This window comes from Sturnira hondurensis, unplaced genomic scaffold (genome assembly GCF_014824575.4).
Source record: "Sturnira hondurensis isolate 20B ecotype Veracruz unplaced genomic scaffold, ASM1482457v3 Scaffold0016617, whole genome shotgun sequence".
NCBI classification, from domain to species: domain Eukaryota; kingdom Metazoa; phylum Chordata; class Mammalia; order Chiroptera; family Phyllostomidae; genus Sturnira; species Sturnira hondurensis.
Window position 1 is genome coordinate 2154758 of NW_028089248.1, and position 21690 is coordinate 2176447.

The 21690-nt window shown below is 44.1% G+C and overlaps 1 protein-coding gene across 2 annotated transcripts in view; it reads left to right on the top strand.

Annotated features, from left to right (window-relative positions):
- Positions 1–21690, top strand: part of TOX3 (TOX high mobility group box family member 3) — a 98478-nt gene that overhangs the window by 69529 nt on the left and 7259 nt on the right. Inside the window, exons 3-4 of one of the 2 annotated variants that reach the window (XM_037066325.1) lie at positions 3127–3381; positions 16723–16992. In XM_037066325.1, coding sequence (XP_036922220.1) covers positions 3127–3381; positions 16723–16992 — 525 coding nt within the window. The remainder of the gene's footprint in view (positions 1–3126; positions 3382–16722; positions 16993–21690) is intronic. The other variant, XM_037066326.1, reaches the window with a different exon arrangement.

Consider the following 21690-nt stretch of genomic DNA (forward strand, 5'->3'; position numbering starts at 1 on the left):
CCAAGGAGACAGCCCGGGGAAGGGGACATGGGAGGCGCGGGCTGCTGTGCTGTGTGCGATAATGAACACGAACCCCATCTGTAAGGACAACATGATGTTTCATTCTGGAGGATTTTTTTCGCCTACATTTGAATCAAACATTGATGAAAGCTCCGCTGCCAGCAGCTGCTCGGAGACAATTTAATTCCAGCTGTGATAATTCACCGTGTCAGACATTGGCGGGTGTGTGTTGATACAACAGTTCTCCAGATTTGCATTTTTATCAAAAGGAACAAATGTTTTGAACATTTCGGTACAGATGGTATTTAACCATGCACACACTACTTTAACATGTTCAAGGTAAACACTGGGAAGTCAGAATCTGTAAGAAGCAATCAGAGAAACTCTACGTGACGAATCTGCTGTGGGTCCCGTGGCTCTGTGTGCAAGAGTCTGTGCCTCTTGTTTCTGCCGCCCCGGCTGTCGCCCATGGGGTTACTGTTACAATCTCAGCTAAGCAGTGTTACATTTTTGTTACGTTTTTTTTACATGTTATGTTTTGTTACATTTTTCTCCAAGGCACGCCAAACATTGTATTTAATATTTCACCTTTCTTTAAAAGTGGTTAAGGATTTTAGCATGTTCTTGATTATGTCCTGTAGTATAATTTTATCGTATGGGTTTATTAGGTTTGATATAGGTATATTAAATCCTAACTTAAAGTTACTTTGTCTTTTTTTTTTTTAAAAGGGTGCTCTAAGGACATATTATATAAGCTCTCCTCCCTCTTTCCAGTCCTTCGCAAAAATTAAACTGAAAACCTCCTCATTTTGATTGCTTGGCCTAAGCTGTGTTTATGTTAAACGTTTAGAAGGCAATCTTACATAACGATTTCCCTGCACGTCATTTTTAAACAAAAAAACAAAGCCCAACGAAATGTTAATGCACTACATTATAGCATGTGCCTGATTTCCCAATCAGTGCATTAAAAGTAAATGTATTTGTTGTTGTTTTTTTAAAACATTTTAATGAGTGCAAACTAATTCAGGAAGACTTTAGGTTCGATGCAAGGAGAGCCGAAATTGTGCCTGAAACCGATTCCCCTCACACAGACATCACCCTGTAGATAACGCGGGGGGGACCGGGATCGTCAGAGTTTGAAATTCACACGTTTGCTTGGTGTTTTCTGTCTGTGTCATGCTCACCCTGACCATTTCTAAAGTACTTCAAATATTTATTGAAATAATATTTCAAGTGTTAATTACAGTGGTAATGAAAACAGCCAAATGCCACATATCAAGAATGAGTGTTTATCCGTATTGTTAATGTGATATGTTAGATTTCATTAAGCAGTAATGGGGTAGCAAATGAGTCACAAATTACAGCTGCATCTGTTACTAGACCGCATTAGTGCCAAAAGAACAGCAAATGCAGCCACCGGGTTATGTTCATTAGCCAACCACGATTGCGCCAGGGCATCCCTTTGTGTTTGGGAACTTGGGGTGCCGTAGTAAGAAAGCAACACCTTTGGGGGCTCATTATTAGAATAAAGATGTCAGAAGATCTGGTATTCCTTTCTAGCTTTCACGTGTGTTTACTCTGCTGTAATGGTTTCCGTATATGGAGTCTGCTAAGGACCTCAGGATGTTCGATTGTCCGTCGTGGCTTAGGACCACGGGGAGCTAAAGCAGTGACAGAGGACGGGGTCTGCATGTGGGAGGGGCATTCTCTCCTTTCAGTGTGTTTCTGCTGTCTCTCAAGTGTTCGTTCAGTGATATCATCAGTTCATACTTTGAACAATGAGGGTTTTCAGCTCTAAATGAGTTCTCTTGACCAATTACAGCAGATTCAAATGACCGTGCTCCACTTCGTTCTTCAAAAGTGTTATTAATAAGCCCTGGCTGGTGTAGCTCAATGGATCGAGCGCGGGCCTGTGAACCACACGATCGCGGTTTGATTCCCAGTCAGGGCACATGCCTGGGTTGCAGGCCAGTTCCCAGCAGGGGACTCATGAGAGGCAACCATACATTGATATTTCTCTCCTTCCCTTCCCCTCTAAAGATAAATAAATAAAGTCTTTAAAAAATGTTATTAATAATACATGAACTGGACATTTGACCCTCTGAGCTAAGAATAAAAAATATATGAGTGCCCCCCACCCAACCTCTTCACTCTACCGAAAATAATATTGTAGGCCTTGACCACCCCCACCCCCAAATCCAAGTTCTGGTTTAAGAACTAGAGGTTGCCGGAGTGGAGCAAAGAGTCCTGATGTGCATCCCAAAGCCAGATTTCATAACACTGTCCTTAAGGATCTAAGTGGTGACTGAAGGAAGCAGAGCATTATTCACCCTTAGGTCTTGAGAAATAGCGCTTGTCTGAGTGGACCACCTCCGTGGAGTTCAGCTGTATCTCCCAGCCCTCCACTCTGTCCCTCCTCCAAACGCTGTTTAGAAGTCGCAGACTGGCGGCAAGTGCTGATAAACACATATCAAAATCTTCACGTAAAAGGCAGTAACTCTTCTTACACTTTACATAAAAGCACTGGAACCTTTTCATAGATGTCTGATGATAGTCCTTGTAGAAAATGTGGCATTTGTGGACAGTAACGCTTTCCGTGGAAGGATGCCTTACGCTTGGGAATGTGTCAATAAGGAAATGGGAAAAGCAAACCACAAATTGAAGATGACGAGTTTTCTATGTTGTGTGACAGCAAGTAAATACATGTAATGCTCGCTTCTGGATTAATGTGCGTGCGCACCACGGAAGCGCCAGCGTTTTATGGAGCATGTGGGTAATGCGGGCGGCTTGAGCCGTTTCGCTAACATATCAATAAAGTGGCAATTTGTTATATAGCCAAATCTAATGTTGCTGCTGCTCCAACTAACAACAAAGACAGATGTTGCTAATTAAGTCCGCATTAAAAAACTATTAATACTGATACGCCTTTAAAACCATATGATAATGAGACTTAAATCTTTAATCAGAATGATCGGCAAAAAACTTTATATGTGGCAATCTGTGTTTAAGATGTTTTCATTTGAGAAATAAATATTTGGCCTAGCCATGCAAGATCTTTTTCCCTCCGGGGAAGAGCGCGATACAGGAGCGGAGTACGAAAATTATCTGCGTTTTGTTTCCTTTCAGCAGACGTTCCATACGCCCAGCCTCGGGGACGAGGAGTTCGAAATCCCCCCGATCACGCCTCCTCCGGAGTCAGACCCTGCCCTGGGCATTCCAGATGTGCTCCTCCCCTTTCAAGGCCTCAGCGACTCCTTGCCCTCGCAGGGCAGTGAATTCACACCCCAGTTTCCCCCTCAGAGCCTGGATCTTCCGTCCATTACAATCTCCAGAAACCTCGTGGAACAAGACGGCGCGCTCCATAGCAGTGGGTTGCATATGGTAGGCCGCAAGTTGCTTGCTTGAATGTTGTCCTGACCCTGGTACTTCTCATGCTAAAGATCTAAGGGTTCCCGTTCTGACACGTGCTCACGCCTGTCTGCTGGGGCACACGTGGATGGTTCCGCCTAGTGCCAGGCACTAGATCAATCCCTGGTTATTGGACAGGAGGACATGGGGTTGGTTGACGGTCATATGCAAGAGGATGACCCAACCAGATCTTTCCTGTCGGAAGTGATCTTTCAAAAGGCCGGGTTCATGGGTTTGGAAGCACCCAGCCTTCCCTTGCCTTTGGTTCAAAAAGCAGTGTTCTTGAGTTGAAAGGTTGCCCAGGCGAGAGTTTAGAAATGGTTGCCCCTGTCCGGGGCCTGGGTGTTGCATCGGCTGGATAATAACGTAATGTTTCTGATACACAATATGCTCCTACCTCAAGTGAAACATCAAACTGTGATACGGAGAGGAGGAGAAGAATAATCACTTACAGCCAGCAGAGGAAAACACCGATTCAGTTATTGTGTGAAATACACCTAATTGTGTTATTTATTGTCACAAACATTGAATAAGGCACTCCAGAGAGCCAGGATTACTAATGCAATCATTTTGTCTGTTTTTCTTAGTGAGCAATTATAGTCAGCAACCACCAGAGTAAATCTGCTTAAGTATTTTCCCTCTTCTGCTGGGATTTTTTTGTTTTGTTTTTCACCATCGTATATAAAGCATTTGTGTCTATCCAGGTGAGGTACTGAGCAGAGATTTTAAAACAAGATCAATAGTTTGCAAGACTTTTTTTTTTAACCCCAGTAAAATGAAACAGATGTGTTGGTATAACAAAAAACAAATCCCATTGCTTGTTTACATATTTCTCTGCACATTAGGACCACGCCAGTGGTGTCTACTGGTTTCATTGTTAATTCCCCCGATAACAGTAGACAATTGCAAAACGTGTAGTGGATTAGCGTGTGGAGATTGCCGTGTGCTCTCTGAAATATAAGATTACTTTCCCAAATAGGATTGCGGCGACATGATTTTCTTTGCCTGTGATCTTTTGTGTTTGAGCTGAACATCAGGGTTTCTATTTTTACTTTTTTGTGGGAAAAGAATGCAGCCAGCAGTCGGGAAAAAGCCTTTAAGTGTTCAGAGCTGTTCCCCGCCATGGCAAATAATTGTTTACCATGGACTCTCTTACGTTTTTGTCCCTTCGACACTAGAAAGAAGGGTTCTGTCTCTCTTCCTCTCCAATCAGTCTTGCAATGTTGTGCCTGGAAAATAATAAAAATAAAAAGGGTGTTTAGTCACCAAGAGGGTTACAGGGTTCACCACTATCTGTACATGCCCAGCTGGGCTCATTAATGTTGCAGAAATAGTTTAAAAAGACCTTATAATGCATGCCAAAATGTGTATTTTATTACATTGGTAAATATTTATTAATAATATAAGAATCTGCCTTTAAGTTAAACATCTGATGAATGACTTTCCCTTAGAGCCATAAAACTGTTATTGCTGCTATAAAAAAGTGTAAAGAAGGCATTTTGACTATGAAATTTCATTTCATGGTCAATTGAATTTACTACACTGGAAAGAACTGAAGATGGAATCATAAAATAATTATGATATTCACATACACTTAAAGAACAGTGCTTTCACGGACTGGCTTGAGGAGAGAGGACTCCATTTTTAATGCTGCTTTCGTAATGTGTCGCTAATCACTACAGCACTTGAATTAGTCCATTGATTTTGAAAAGTGTAAGTGCGTTAGCTAATACTGTTGTCAGGGTACTTCCCTGGACCTCATCCCATTTACTGGTGCCTTTCTAAAGTTTTGCTGAACCTGAGTGATATTTATTTTGGCATGAAACAAACTAATCTTGTTGAAAAGTCTAGTCGAATTCCACCTTGAAGAAATGTCATGGGGTTTTAAATCACAAGTGTTGGGAAAAATAAAATGTACCAGGACAGAAGGATGATGAATACAATGTGTCGTTGGCTTTGTTCTCTGTACTACTTGACATGTTCACCTATAAACTTGAATTCAGAATCGCCAGAGGCCTGGTTAGAAATAGGCCGTGTCAAGGTTCTCGTCCAGCCCCCTCCGGGCACCGAGTTGGCCGGCTCCATCCTAATGTGCCCCGGCAGCTCCTCCGAGGTCTCCCTCAGGAAGGTCACCGGGAAAATAACAAATAATACCCTATGCCCCCTGCGTTCGGCTTCGCCCCGTGCATGGATATTTCGTACCTTCTGCAAGTAAGAAGTTGTATTATCCACATGAATATGGCTGTCTGTTGAGGATTGCCATGGTGAATTAAGACCATCACACGAGAAAAGCCAGCTTGTTCCTGTTGTATTAAAACCAGCTTTTCTTCAGAACCTCCTTGGTTTTCCTTTAGGAAGAGTGACGGCTTGTCACGTTGCTGATTAGCTGCGTTTTGTTGGCCACAAGCACAGCATGTTTATCTTCCTTAAATGTATGCCATTATATTTGAAAAAAAAAACAGAGCGGGAGCAAAAAGGGATTATGGAGTCCAACGCAACAGACTCACAGACACACAGAGCAGACTGACAGCTGTCAGCGGGGAGGGGGCTGGAGGGCTGGGAGGAAAAGGTGAAGAGATTAAGCAGAAAAAAAACAAAACCCCAAACTCCTGGACATAGACAGCAGTGTGGTGATTATCAGAGGGAAAGGGGGGTGCCTGTGGGCGGAGGCAGAAGAGGGGAAAAGGGGGGGAAAGTGGGGATGGAAGGGGACTCAGTGGTGAACACCATATACTGTACCTATGCTGTATTATAGAATCCTACCGCTATAATTTTGTTAACCGGTGTCACCACCCCAAAAATTCAATACGAACTTTAAAAAGTAAATACAGTCAAATAAAAACACTAAGACAAAACTGTAAAGCGTGAGTCCAAAACATGATCAGCATTCACATTTCAAAATATGCAAATCACACTGCGGTGTGGAAAACGGACTTGCTGGAAAACTGCAGGTGGATGGATGCGTTTGTGGCTTCAAAGGAAAGCCTGCGGTTGCTTGTCGTGGATACGTGGGTTTGAAAGCAGTAGGTGGTTAGCAAGTGGAAATCAACAGTGTATCTCGGGTAAAAAAGTCCTTACCTCTCTGCGTTATCGTCAGTTCAGTCGATCATCTGGAAATTATTGTAATCTCCAAAAGATTGCAATCCAAAAAATCTACAACAAACCCACCAAAGGTTTTTTTTTTTAACACCTCTCCGTAATCTGCCCAGCCTGCTGAGTAGCATTGACATCAGCAGTACATCAATTTCAGAAAGTGGATTATTTTTACTAGACAGCTATTGTGACATATTGGGTCAGTCATAAATGAAAGATATTCATGCAAGCATGCAATACTTGTAATGAAGTCTCACTCTGACCTTCTGTATGATTGATTCTGTAATTTAGTTTTCTCAGGCAGTGCCTGAAATGAAATGAAATCATGTTGAACAAGTTTTGAATACCCACAGTGCACCAGGAGAAGAAAAATCTACGTACAGCCAGCCCTAGAGGCTTGAGAGAGAGCAGCTGAACAATTTATCTCTATGCTATTATAGCCTTTGCCAGCATTCAGCATTCTTTTTTTTCCCCCTTCCCTTATTTGGCTTAAGTACTTAATTCTGCAGGTAGCTGTAAATGGGAAAATAAAACGCTGTTCAGATTTAAAATGACAGGACAGCGGTATGTGCAGGGGACTGATAAAATACCTTGAATAGAACTGACCTTTCATGTAGCTGAAAGTTACTGGGGGATTCATCCTCATAATTACCATATAGATTATTTTTATTTCTTTCCTGCAATGAAACATTTCAGAGAGCAGTAGTGCTGATTGAATGAAAATTGAACTTGTTAACATTCTTTTCGGCTTAGCCTGTTGTACGTAACAGAAGGTTGGCTTTGATGAATTTCAAAATTTTCTTTGATAGCCAGGAAACAGACAGTAAAATAATTGTCTCTAGTCTGATATTTTGTGTGCCCGCCCCCAAAAGAGAATTTATAAAACACACTGATAATTCACGTACTTTTTCTTCGCACGTTGTAGGTTGTGTTTGGAAGACTGACTTTCTGTTTGATACCGCTTTGGATTTCATTGTGATAGCACGCGTGTGTAGCAAAAGCCACGCAGCTGCTCTGGTAATATCAAACATAGTGCTAGAAAATTGAAAAGGATGGAAGTGAGGGAGGGATAGTCTAGTACCGTCATCTTTGTACCTGTTAAGGAAAGAGAAAAAGAGAGAAAAGTCCCACAGAAGATAAGGATGCAGAGAAGAAAACTCTAAGCTTGTAAAACATTCGTAAGACACTTAGCTTGTAATGTAAACAGGTAGCATTTCTGACGATCAGAAGAAAATAGAAATCCATAAAAAGAAGACATCTAAAATATCAGGCTTAGGTTAGAAGTTTTGGTTTTTCATCAAAGGATTTGCTGTGGCTCTCATTTTGAAGGTGAATTCTTTTTGTTTTGACCAAATGACTGGCATGCCATTTTTATACTAAAAATGTTGCTTTAAGAGAAGTAGCAGACTTTCAATTAGTACCTTGTTTTAGTAATGTTGCTTAATGTGTTACAGATAAAACAGTTATTTCACGGGTCATTAATGTGTTTAATGCGTGGAACGTTCTATTAAAACAAGCCCTGATTATTATGAACGTGTTCGCTGCCCTCGTCAGTGGAATCTGCAGGGCTAAGGCCCACGCGGTGGTCCCTTAGCCACTGGGGGCACCAACAATCTCGTGCAGATGGAACGATTACTTCGGTAATGTTTATTTGTGGTCAAGTTATGATCAAAAGAGTTTTCTTATAAGTGAACAGTAGAAAAGGTGACTGACAGGAGCAAAAAACTCAGCGCAGATGGACTAGGACCTATCTGTTCAGAGTCTAAATGATAAAATTGAAAAATATACGCCAAGATATTTACTGAGTACCTACTAAGTGCTATATATTGTTTCTAATAATTAGAGACTGATTATGCTATGTATAAAATTTTTTAGTTTTAAAAACAGTTTAAATAGTTATTGATTTTAGAAAGGGAAGGGGGAGGGAGAGAGACTGACAGACACATTGATATATTGCTCCAATTCTTTATGCTTTCATTGGTGATTGTTGTATGTGCCCTGACTGGGGATTGAACCTGCAACCTTGGCATAGCAGGATGATGCTCTAACCAACTGAGCTCTTTGGCCAGGGCCTAAAATTGTTTTCTTGATTACCAATGTCTCTTTCACGTCCTACAAAAAGTCAAAGAATCTGATGACTGCTTTAGAAGCCCAGGCCACAGACATTTGTACGAAGTACCTTTTAAAGAAAAAAAATCCTTACCTGAAGATATGTTTAGTGATTTGGGAGAGAGAGACCTTCACTGGTTGCTGCCCACCGCCAACCCCACCACCCAGGCATGTGCCACGTCTGGGACTCGAACCCGTAACATTTGGGTGTACGCCGCGTGATGCTCCAACCGACTGAGCCACTTGGCCAGGGCATGAGCTACCTTTCTAGACCAAATAACCTACCATATAAGCTTAAAATAAATAGTCTTCATCCTTGGCCTGCTGACCCTGACCACATGAGCGCTGTGTTTAAGGCTGAGTTAACTTAAGGGCCGTCTGTTAGAGGGGAGTGTGCTCCAGAGTCCCGGGAAACCCAATTAGCTGTTGGGCAGTGACACGTGATGACTCGCCTGATGTGCAGTGTCCAAGGACAAGGGCTGTGCGGAAGTGAGGCTGTGATTTATTTCCCTGTATCTCGTTTTTGCCACGCAGCCTACAGTTACCTACTGTACCGTAGTATCACCGGTGCTTCCTGGCGGTTCAGGGACAGGAGAGAGACACCATTTGATGTCACTCAGATTCCCGAGCCACACTGACGTGGTGGCTCCAACGTGTCTTCAGAGGGATGAGAGTCACTTGCTGCACCTTTGCCCCATTTTCTTTGGTTTACAGCACGTCTCACCCTGTGGAATGGGCCTCTTTGCCTGCCTGTCCCCGTCCCATCTCCCCGGCCTATCATCCCCAGGCCTGGAAGAGTGTCTGGGCTGGAAAACACTGGGTTCTCGCTAAGTATTTGATTGGTTGGATACATGAATGAATGTAAGGGCAGTGCTCCATTGGTTATGAGGAGCATACCTTGACTGCTAAATAAAACTGGAGGGGCGGGGCTTTCAAGTATAAAGAGCTGTAAAAATGGAATTCCTCGGTAGGAAATTCTAGTTTAGGACCGAAGAAACTAATAAGCATGGAGCTGGCTTCTTGTTCAAACAAAGGAGTTACAGGGTCTATGAGTAAAATACCACTAAGTGTTTTATGATAAACTCTTGAAAATTTTATTTTGCCAAGGAACTATTAATTAACTTTGGGGAAGGCTGTTTCTCATGAAACGTCCATGCGGAGATGTGCTTATTAGAACCCTGACAGTAGTGATGAAGTAAACACGATCCATTTCAGCGCAGACATTTTGATGAAGTGCACTTGGTGGTGTCTAGGTCTGTAATTATCATTGGTACATATTTGGTAGAGGTCTGTTGGGGTTAGGAATACAGTGCTTTCGCATCACTAGTGATTGTTGTTAATTTGGAAATAAAATTTTAACATTGCTATTGGACAGAACTAAATAATTGAGCATAAAATTACTGGCTTGATGTGCGTATCTGTAGTCCTTTGGTATTTTTTTAATAGAAAGCATTTTATTTTTACTGATAATTGTCTAATTACTTCATTTCTCAAGAAGTATTGATTTAAAAACTAGCACAGTGTAAATGTATTTAGTCACACTCTAATATGTTTGAGTTATTTGCTTCTTAATTAGATATTATCTTCTATTATGAAAACCTATCATTGGATCACTATTTGTAAATGTATGTGGAACGTACATTAAAACACATTTGTGTATTAGATTATGAACCTTTTTTATGATGAAATCAACTGAGACGGAAGTAAGCACCATCATAATGAGCCAAAATAGATAATACAGAATAATAGTGGGTGATATTTAAAACTAAATAAATAAATTTGAAAGCCTGTATCTTGCAGGAAGTACAGGGGTCGCCAGTGGTGGGAGGGAGGACTGCATGGAGGCGGTGGCCTGAAAGAATGAGTGAGAAAGGTTTGACTGTATACAGGAGGCTGCATTTTCTTGGTTTAGGATACAGGGGCAAACTGTACCCACCCCCCCGCTCACCCCCAGGTCCCCATATCTCATACAAAGTGTAGAAGAGGCAGTGCCACTGTGATTGACACCAGTAAGGACTGTTTTTATCTTTCGGTTCTCTTTCAGCCTTGATGAAGTCAAGGAGGGAGCCTCAGTGTGGGGCTGATGAGGCCTTCATACCCCTTTTATTCTTTTTAAATAAGACAGAGTGCCCTGGCTGGTGTAGCTCAGTGGATTGAGCGCAGGCTGTGAACCAAAGGGTCACCAGTTCGATTCCTAGTCTGGACACATGCCTGGGTTGTGGGTCAGGTCCCCAGTGTGGGACGCATGAGAGGCAACCACACATTGATATTTCTCTCCTTTGCTTCCCTACTCGCTAAAAATGAATAAATAAAATCTTAATTAATAATAATAATAATAATAATAATAAAAGACAAAGCAAAACTCCAGCCTAGAACCTAGGGCAGGGCCTTGTATTTAACGGTATTATTTTTCCCCCTTGATATTTCTTTGACCTCCCATTGATCACTGGTGACCCTAGTTTTTTATTTATGTGAGTGAGCTAGTTTCCTTTTGAATATAGAACGATTCTGACTTGAACACTCACATGATTGATGTTCAGTTATAGACTGAATTTTGAGCGATTTAAGAAAATGAAGGACCACTATCAGAAGTATCCATCCTTTGGTTTCCTGTTTTAAGAGAGAGGGAGAGAGAGAGAGAGAGGAGAGAGAGAGAGAAGAGAGAGAGAGACTCTTCCATCAGGTGGAGAGAGAAGGAAGCCTCAGCTGGACCCCCCCCTCCCCCCCCAAGGAATGCACGTACCACTAGGGCCTTGTTGAATTGTGCTCATGGGCAAATGGAAGGCAATGAGTGCACTTCTTATTAGGAGTGCACGACCTTCCCACGCTGGTGACCTTCTCTGATTGCAAATATTCATCCTTGGGTGCTCTTCAGAACATAGGTTGAGATGTTAGGCCGTGCGTCTGTGTTTACATTTGCACTCTTGTTATTTATGTATAAACCCAGTTGTGTCCTGCTGATGTAGGTGGGTTGCCTGTGAGTTCTGGTCTGTGTTGATTGGAAAGAGTAATGGCAGCCTTTCAGCCTCAGAGGCAGCCTTCGACACTGAATGAAACCCAGACTTCCTAGGACGGCTGCAGGGACCATCACTGGGTCTCTTAGTCCCCGTCATTACTTGTGTCTCCAGCGTCACAGCCGTCTTGCTTTCTGGGGCCCCCTGTAGCGCTGGCCTCTGCTCTGTTACCCGTGATGCACTTCCTTATTCCTGGGCCTTCCTACTGTTCTTCTCTGCCTCCGAGGTGCTTGCCTCTTTTCTGGCTCCATTAGCTTCTGTCCCTTTGCACCTTAGCTCTGTGCGTGGGTCCGCTCCTTGGGGGAGCCCCCCCGACTTCCCCACTGTGTGCAGTCTGGCCCATCCTCACCTCTCCAACCACCACACGTGCCTCTTACTCTTCACCTTGCCTGCCCTGCTCCCAGCGGTACTGGCCCCCTTCCATTTCTCCCGCCTTAGACTTTGCACATGCTGTTCCCTCCACCTGGAACTCGCTCCTCCCCTCACGGCTGGCCCCTCCTCCTCTCATAATTGGCCTCTCCTTATCCTTTAGATAGCAGCTCAAATGTCATCTCTGAGAAAGCTTCATATCTATTTTTGAATAACCTATTTATTTTCTTCACAGTGGTTGTTACAATTTGAATCTCATTCATACACACGTTTTCCATTTATGCAGTTAAGCTACAGGCTTTGGGCGTGTTCTCCCTTCTTACTTCCCTTACCCCGCCCTCTGCAAGATGGCTTCCTTTGCATTTGTCCAGTGAACTAGTTTGCAAAGGAGGGAAAGTTCCCTCACCCCCAGGAGACACTTGCCACTGTTGGGACACACTGCGGTTGTCACAATCTGGTGTGGGAGGGGAGGTGCCTGGCATCTAGCAGGTAGAGGTCAGAGGTGCTAATGAAGCCCCTCCCCCAACAAAGGATTGTCCAGACCAAACTGTCAGTACTGTGGCTACCGAGAAACTCTTACCTGATATCGTCAGTTACAGGACAGAGTGGGACCAGGAGGAGAGGAGGGGGTGTTCCCAAGTGATGAACGATTTAGAGAGCGATGCGCCTGAACCCTACGTACGAAGCATAATTGGGAAATGGGTCAGAAAAGCTACCAGCATCCGACCTTGTTGGACAGGACAGCAGCGACCTCTCAGTAACTCACTGGTGGCTTTGCCTTTCAGTGACCAGTGGTAATAGTTCAGGATTTAATTTTAATAACTGAGAATGATTTACGAACAGCCATTACATTTCCTAGGTTCTATCCTAAGAATGAATGAACCTATGGTACACGTTTCCTTATCATGTGATTACTGGTACAAGAAATCATGAGCTATTTCAAAGGAATGCGTATGAGTTATTCTTGCCTTCACATTGTCATAGTAAATGTATTAGTCAATTCTAAATTATATTGAATAAGAGTAATGTTAAAAAGTGACAAGGTAATTTTCAAAGACAAGAGCATCGACATAGTGGGTCCTGTCACCTGGCACATAGTAGGCGCACAATAAATATCTTTAAATAGAGACAACATCTTTCTCTTTTTAACTGGAAATCCTAAGATCAAAGGAGACATCTCTTAAAGGTTACCTTTTTATGGAAGATGATTGGCCCTGTTAAGCATCACCAAATTCCCCAAGGCTACTGAGAATAATTGGTTATCCTAAAGGAACTTGAATCTTTGCAGAGACATTTTCCCCAGGATTCATCTGTAGCTCCCTGGGTGTGGAGTGAGTCAACCAAGCATCTGTGTGTGCTGAGTTTCATAGGCATTAGGGCCAAGAGAACAAAGGAACTCTTCTGTTCATGAGAAGGATGCATACACCATAGTTTCAAACTGTATGGCTAGGCCCGTTCACCAGTGTGTCGTCGTTACATAGTCAGGATTAAATACTTAATGTAAATGGACCCTGGAAATTGTAGGTATTTTAAAACATTTAGATTTTTAAAAGTCTGAAAGGACTTTTAAAAAGCACTTTACAAGATGGATAAGGAGAGTGAAAAGTAAGAAGGAGATAGCTTTTAATGCCCAGGAGTTGGGGGGTAGAAGTGATGTCAGTGAGCAAAAGGGGAACTTGAAAAGAACATGGAAGAGCAGAGAGACAGCTCGTGTGTTTTGGGGAGAAATAGCCGAATGCGTGGTCGGATGCTAACAAAACAGGAGGGCAAACGGAGAACATACCACCCACTTTTGTGATACGAGTCTGCGGCGGGACGCGTGCCAGTGAAATGCCATCTTTTAAGAACGGTGGGAGAGGGTGCTGTCGGTGAGACAAGGAGAGGGGGATTGTTCTGGCAGAGGGGACACATTTCTCAGAAATTACTAAGAAGTGGGACATTTCCATTTTTGCTATTCAACCCTAGCCACTAGCTACAGATGGTTGTAACTACTTCCGTTTTAGATTTTCTAGATGATTTTAGTTTATGTATTTTGCTTTGTGTTTTTATAAGTGCAAAAATTCCAGATGCTCCTCGTCCTTCCTCCTCCAGCCCTGCTCCTTATAATGTAACCATTGCTAAGAGTTTGGATACGCACTTTTTCCTCACTAAACAAAAGAAGGTCTGTGCTCCAAATATTTTGCAACTTGCTGTTTCACTTAGTGTCTCTGGGCTACCACTCCAGGTCAGGGGTTCTCTCTTTGCCCCGCTGGGTGGGGGTGGCACTGTTTTCATGACTGGAGGTGGGGGCATTGCTATCAGGAAGTAGAGGCCAGCCAGGTTTCCTACAAAGGCCTAGATGCAAAGGACAACCCCCATGACAAAGGCGTCTCTGGTCCAGTAGGTTTAAGAACCCTGAAACACCAATCCAAAAGACCCTATGCACCCCAATGTTCATAGCAGCACAATTTACAATAGCCAAGTGCTGGAAGCAACCTAGGTGCCCATCAGTAAATGAATGGATCAAAAAACTATGGTACATTTACACAATGGAATTCTATGCTGCAGAAAGGAAGAAGGAACTACTACCCTTTGCAACATTATGGATGGAACTGGAAAGCATTATGCTGAGCGAAATAAGCCAAGTGGTGAAAGACAAATATCATATTATCTCACTGTTAACAGGAATCTAAACAAACCAAACAAGCAAGCAAAATATGACCAATGACACTCAAATACGGAACAGGCTGTCAGGGCCCAGAGGGGAGAGGGGAGAGAATCATAGGGGAAAAGGGAATGGACTCACATGAACAAGTATAAAGGACACATGGACAATAACTAAGGGTGGGGGGTGGAAAGGGGGGGGAGGCAGGGAGTATGGGGTGGGGGGCAGGCAGGGTTGGGAATATAAAACAGAAACCTGTACTTGAACAAGAATTAAATAAAAATTATATTTAAAAAAAAAAGAATCAAGGTTGAGACACTCTGCCCTAGGCCAATGCATGTAAATCTAATCCATTATTTCAGAAAGCTTCCTGATACTCTGTCGTGCAGTAAATCATAATTATTCAACTGGTTTCCTATTGACAGCTCTGGGTTTTTACTTAGTGGCATTTGTATGCTCAGTATCATCAAACCAAATGTCCCAACTTAGTTATTTACAATTCATCTGTTTCTTTAAAGGGCACAACCCAGCCTTTTCAGGAAGACTCAAAAGAGGACCTGTTAGGAATCCATAGGCTAGTGTATAAAATTAGATTCTGGGTCACTGTGAGTCAAGAGAATTCGGTTTCAATACAATCACAGAGTCATTTTAAATGACAAGCCTCAAAGTAAGTCATTGGAAAAGCATGTCTTCATTTTTTTATTCTTTGGAGTTAAAAAAGAAACCGGAAAAGAAACAGTAGCTCCGAAGCCTTTCAGACGGCTGCCGAAAACGGGAGACAGGGACTTTCCGAGGAGTGAATTCTGATGATCTGGCCTCGTCTACATCCATCTTTCTTTCTTTCTTTTTTTTTAAAAGATTTTATTTATTTATTTTTAGAAGAAGGGAGGGAGAAAGAGAGAAACATCAATGTGTGGTTGCCTCTCGCACGCCCCCTACTGGGCACCTGGCCTGCAACCCCGGCATGTGCCCTGACTGGGAATCGAACCAGTGACCCTTTGGTTCACAGGCCAGCACTCAATGCACTGAGCCACACCAGCCAGAGCCTCTTCATACATATTTATAAAAATCCATTAGTTCATTCAGTCCTGGTGGGTTGAACCACTACCACAACAAAAAAGCAGGTTTAAGATGAAAACCAGGACTTCCCAATCCTAAAGACATTGAACAGTTTCCAGATGCTGTGGACGTTGTCATGCAGAATGGGAGGGACTCTCTGGGTCCCCACAGAGGGGCGAGCACACAGGGTTCCCTGAGCCAACAGCGGGTGCCGTGGGCCTGCCCAGCCCCGTGGCAGAGGCCTCCTGGGAAGGGTAGGATAGAACGTGGGTGTCCCCTCGAGGAGCTGAGTCAGGCCCAGACCTGTGAGTGTGGAGGACGGCAAGCTGCCAGCGAGCCTGCGAGCTGGGCCCTGCTTGCTTCCCCTCCTTCCCTTGTCGTCGGTTTCCTCAATAAGAAGCAAGAGTGGGAAGTTTCTCCTTCCTGTGCGAATAGTCTTTTTAAGCTGTTTTCTAAAAGTCATCCAGGGACACTTCTGTAGTGAAACAGACGAGGCTGGATAACTGGGGCTTTGTGCTTTCGACCTTTCACCCCTGTGGCATGACTCCTCATAGTTGATAAATTAATAGAGATCGTGGTCCTAGCGTAGGTCAGACCTGCCAGAATCACAGGTTAAATCTGTCTGAGGGACTGTGAACATCAGAAGCTCACTGATTGATTTAAATTGAGTTATGATTGACCTATCATTATTAATAGTTTCAGGTGCACAACATAATGATTCGATATTTGTACATATTATAAAATGATCACCAGCATGAGTCACTTTATGATACGTGAATGAGTCACCGCCACCGTACATGGTGACACATTTTTTTTTCTGCGATGAGTCTTTGCAAGGTCCACTCTCTCAGCACCTTTCACAAGCACTGCAGTGTGGCTAACTGCAATGTCCGTGTTGTATCTCACGTCCCAATGGCGTCTTTATTTTATAGTCAGAAATCCGCACCTGTTGCCCCCTTCACCCATTTCATTCACTGGCGTGTGGGGAACCTAACGGAGTGTCCTTTGTTGCTGCTGCCTTTTTAGGACCAGAGCCACCCGCAGGTGTCCCAGTACCGCCAGGACCCCTCCTTGATCATGAGGTCCATCGTCCACATGACTGACGCTGCCCGCTCCGGCATCATGCCTCCTGCCCAGCTCACCACCATCAACCAGTCTCAGCTCAGTGCCCAGCTGGGCTTGAACTTGGGAGGAGCCAGCTTGCCCCACACGTCTCCTTCACCTCCAGCGAGCAAGTCAGCGACGCCCTCCCCTTCCAGCTCCATCAACGAAGAGGATGGTGACGAATCCAGCAGAGTAAGTTCACTGCTAAGGATGGAACCACCCAGAGAATTTGGGGCCACCCCATGCTCCTGACTTTGACCTTCATTCATGGTTTCATCTTCTTTCTCTTCATGGATTTGCAGTAGCGTTTCCATTTATGATGATTAGTTTTTTTTCTTCACCCTTCTGCTTATTTTCTGTGGGATGTGTATTCAACCAGAAACCGGGAGATCTGGCTTCTCCTGCTGGGGGTGAGGCATCGGGTGAGTCAGGTAACTCTGGCTTTCTGAACAGGCGAAGGGAGAGCCCGCAGTCGACCCGAACCCTACACGCGCTCCGGGTCCAAGTCAATGGCCACGTGGGTGGGCTTCCTCCCGTGAGCTGGCTGAGCTGCCGCCCCCTTTGACAGCCTTGCACCTTCGATGGTGTTTATCACTGATTAAGTTCTAAGGGTCTCACACCTTTGCTTATGGCTTGGAAAAGCGTAGATTATTTAGGTATACCTAGTTCGAAATACAGCTTAGTTGCAGGCATGACTTTTCTGAGTGCCTAGAAAAGGGTTCTGTTTTATTAAAGTCATTTATTCGAGGTCCACAGTTGTTCATTCCTTCTTTGTTAATTATGTGCTGTATACCTACTGTGTGCAGAACTGCACTTGGTTCTGGTGGTATAAAGACTTAGATGGGAGTCACTGCTCATGGAACTCCCCACTGGGGGGTGAAGAGCGTGGTGATAAGGAGCTGTGGTCGCTGTGTGGTGTAATCGATGTTATCTGGCATCCTGACATTCTGCTTGGGAGAGCGATCTTGGCATGACTTTATCGGGGAGGTGATATTTGAGTTAGGTCTAAAGAAGATACATAAAAGTTTGTGAGGCAGAAGAGAGAGGCCGGCATCCTGGTAGACAGAGTCCTGGAAGCACAGTCGAATTTATGGGCGTCGTGAGCAGTTTGACATTGGGGAGGAAAGGGAGGGGTTACAGAAAGAAATGGCGGAAATGGACCGGCCCTTCTCCCATTGGTAGTTGAGAGCTGATTAATTACTTCCACGGTGGGATGGCCCAGGCAAATCTATGCTTTAGAAAGGCAACTTTGGCTAGGTATGGAATGCGTTACGGAGCGGGGGGGCGGGGGGACCCGAGAATAGGGGCCCAGGGAGAAGACACTTTTTATGAAGTGTTTCATTTTAGCAAAGGAAGGAGAGGACAGAAGGTGCCAGATGACTGAGGCATTCAAGAGGGAGAATCCTCAAGGTTTGGTGACCCGCTGGCGTGGGAAGGAAGTGGAAGATGAATTGGGCTTTAGTTTGAGAGCTGACATGAATATTAGTAAACGAGAGGATCACCCCAGAAACATAGTATTATTTTCCCCCACCAGGAAGAGTCTGCATGGGTTGAATTTGAGGGGCTTACATTTGGGTTGAGAACTCAGTTCATTGTGGAGAGGAACTATAGCCTCGGGACCAGGAGCACAGAAATGTGAAGACGTGGGAATAACTGGCATTTCTCAGAGCGTCCGAGGAGCAAGTCAGGGCCAGAACCCGGAGCGTCATTTCTTTGTTCTACGTAGTAAATGGAAGACGAGAAGCTGGAGATGCCCGAGAGGGGAGGAGGGGAGGGGAGGGGAGGGCCAGGCTGCAGGGATTTGCTGGTAGATGGCATCTTCTCAGCTCCCCGTTGGGCCCAGGGCAGGCAGATGCCCTCCTAGTCCCTGCTCCCTAAGGACCTGAGTGAGGTTGGTCAAAAATAGTGACGGCAGAAACTCATGGGCTGTCAAGGCACAGCTGAGTCACCAACGGCCACCACGCAGTCCGGACGGACACCTTTCGCTTCACTCACATTTCCACTGGCTTTAATACTCATACCTTGGGGCCAGTCTGAAATTGTCTCGTCTCCAGGGAAATTTTTCTGCAACTCCTAAGCTTGCTCCATTTTAAGCCAGGGTCTCGGGTTTATGTAAAGACAAGGAGCCCAGTTTAAATTTGCAGGAGTTTAGCTGAGAAAGGAGGATTAACTTGACCACTGATTGTGTCTCTCTGGGGGCAAGTGATCTCTTCACCACTCCCAACCCTTTTGAGCCAACTGCAAAAAAGTTTAAGAGGATGAATTCTGAGCTTTTATTTAAACTGTGAGATTCTTTATTTCTGGTTTGTTCTTAACAGGTAATGACGATTAGGGCAAGTGAGGTTTATCCAAGAAAGATGCTGAAAGTTGTTGATATTTGAATGTCGTTTTATAGAGAATGAAGTTGAACTTGTTTGACTTGGAGAAAGCTGCCCTGGAAATTACTTTCATCTTGCCATTGGTCCGAGTGTTATTGTTGGGGCAAACAGTGCCACGTTTTTTTCCCAGGAAAACAATACAGAGATGTTTGACTCAATCAGAAGAATCTGTGGATATATATACTTTTTATCTTGTGGCTCAAGTAATATATTTGCATTGAAGGAAAACTTGGCTTCGAGCGAAGCTCTGTCTGAAAGGCAATCTTCCTCCTTCGCAAGTTCCGCTTCGTTAACCAGAGTCAGACAAGTCCCTTATTCTGAGAATTTAGATAAAAAGACTGCGAGGCTGTAACATTTTATTGAGTTGTGTGAGTTATCACAGATGTCATTTTGGAGGAAAGGTGAAATAGGACTTACCCCCATCTGGAGTATGTGAAGTAATTGTGTTCAAGGGGGACCCACAAAAATCTGGAATTTATTTGTAAGACATTGTATATTTATTCTTGCATATTTAAACTTCAGTCACTTTCAAATCACTGTCCATTTGATGCAATACACCTGTCAAGACTTTTTTCCCACTGCTCAGAACAGTTTTTGAACTCATCGATTTTGATGCCTTTTAGTGCTTCTGCCGTTTTTTGTTTCACCTCTTCCACATGGGCAGAATGTTTCCTTTTGGGGACTTTTTTCATCCAGGGAAACCAAAAAAGTCATTTGAGGAGAGATGGGGTGAATAGGGAGCGTGGGGTACAGAGGTCATGCCATTTTGGGGCAAAAACTGCTGAACCCTCAGCACGGTGTGGGCAGGTGCGCTCGTAAATCCCCATCAGGAAAAGGGTAAGTGCATTGAAAGAGTCTTCAAAAACATTCCTGGAAGCTGAACACAGCCTCTCACAACAACGCCAACTGGTGCCCTGATACAGATGGGTCCCTAGAACACTCACCTAGCGGGGGAAGCCCGCACTACATAGAAGATAATTCTGGGTTTTGGGGGTCCCCCCGCGTGAGGTATGGATGTTGTTACCACTCAAGGGGTGCGAACAGTAAGTCCACCTAGCAGCAGACTAGTGATTCCCCAGCACCTTGTGGGTCCCACACTCTCAGAACACACGTTACTTACCCAGTCCCTGCCCAAGAATGTTAGTCATGGAATTAAGTTCCAAATGACCCTCATTTGGAAAGTATGTTACTTTCCGAAGTAAAGTACGATACTCCTGGAAAATTCAAACTGGGATTGAAGACTCGAGGCCATTGAAAACTGGTCTGGTAGCAGCTTGAATCTATCTATGTTGATCTTGCTTAAGGCCGACTGAACACTGATTCTGTCAAACGTTTCAGTGTTGTGGGCGAAGGGAGCTGCAAAATTACCTTCAGTATAGTCATACCGCGATCTAGGGGATGAAACTAGGTTGACACGTCATCTCGCCTGCTTCTCTGATGCGTGTATAATCTTTGAAACCAGGTGGCAGTGGCAGGTGAATCTGGAGGTCAGCGGCTTATAGGGCTGGAGGGCTGTACCCCAATCATCTGTATGTTTTATAAAGATTTTACTTTCTTTCCTTGTTTTAAAATAACTTTATTTATTTATTTATAGAGAGAGAAGGAGAGAAACATCACTGGGGTTGCCTCTTGTGTGCCCCCTACTGGGGACCTGGCCTACAACCCCAGGCTGGGCCCTGACTGGGAATCGAACTGGCGACCCCTTGGCTTGCAGGGCAGCTCTCAATCCACTGAGCCACGCCAGCCGGGGCTCTGTGGGTTTGATCTCACAGAGCTCATGTTGTGGGTATGTGAGAGCACCTGCATGGCAGACAGTACTCTTCTGGGCTGGTTTCCCATGTATAATAAAAATCGCCTTGGTCTCCTTTTTAGTCTCGGTGAGTTTAAGATCAACTGTTGCCCTATTACAGGCTTTTCAGTTTGTGAAGAGGACCAATTTTTCCCTCTGTCTTCACTTAGACGAGTTTCGACACTTTCACCTTTCCTGACGTCCTATTCTTTAGAAAGTTACTGTTTTGGAAAATAAAGATAACCTTACCTTAATCGTGCAAGCTTAGGGGTTGTAGCTCACTTCTGTCGGAGTTTCTGGAGACCTGTTAGCAAAGTCACATTCTGGTAAACTAAAAACTAAGACTTGAAAAGATCATTTCAGACCCATTGTACATTTGGCATATGGCTGTGGCCAGGGGCCATATCTGAATATACTCAACATCCTGAATATTATTTAGGTTTACTTCGAAAACCCCTGAAGATGTACACTGTTTTGTTTATCTGTACATGTATAGCCTAGCATGTGTGTGTGTGTGTGTGCGTGTGTGTGTCATCGCCTGGATTGGCGTCTTCTGCTTTTCATTACTCATAATTGCTATACAGAGCATATGTTGTAAATGTATTGCAGGTACTTTTGGATCTCATTAATCAGTGTTCTAAATGCTAATTTCTGCTGCCCCGTCGACTCTAAGCAAATTCACCCCTCCCCCGCCCTGGGTGGTGATTCATCTGTGTACGACGC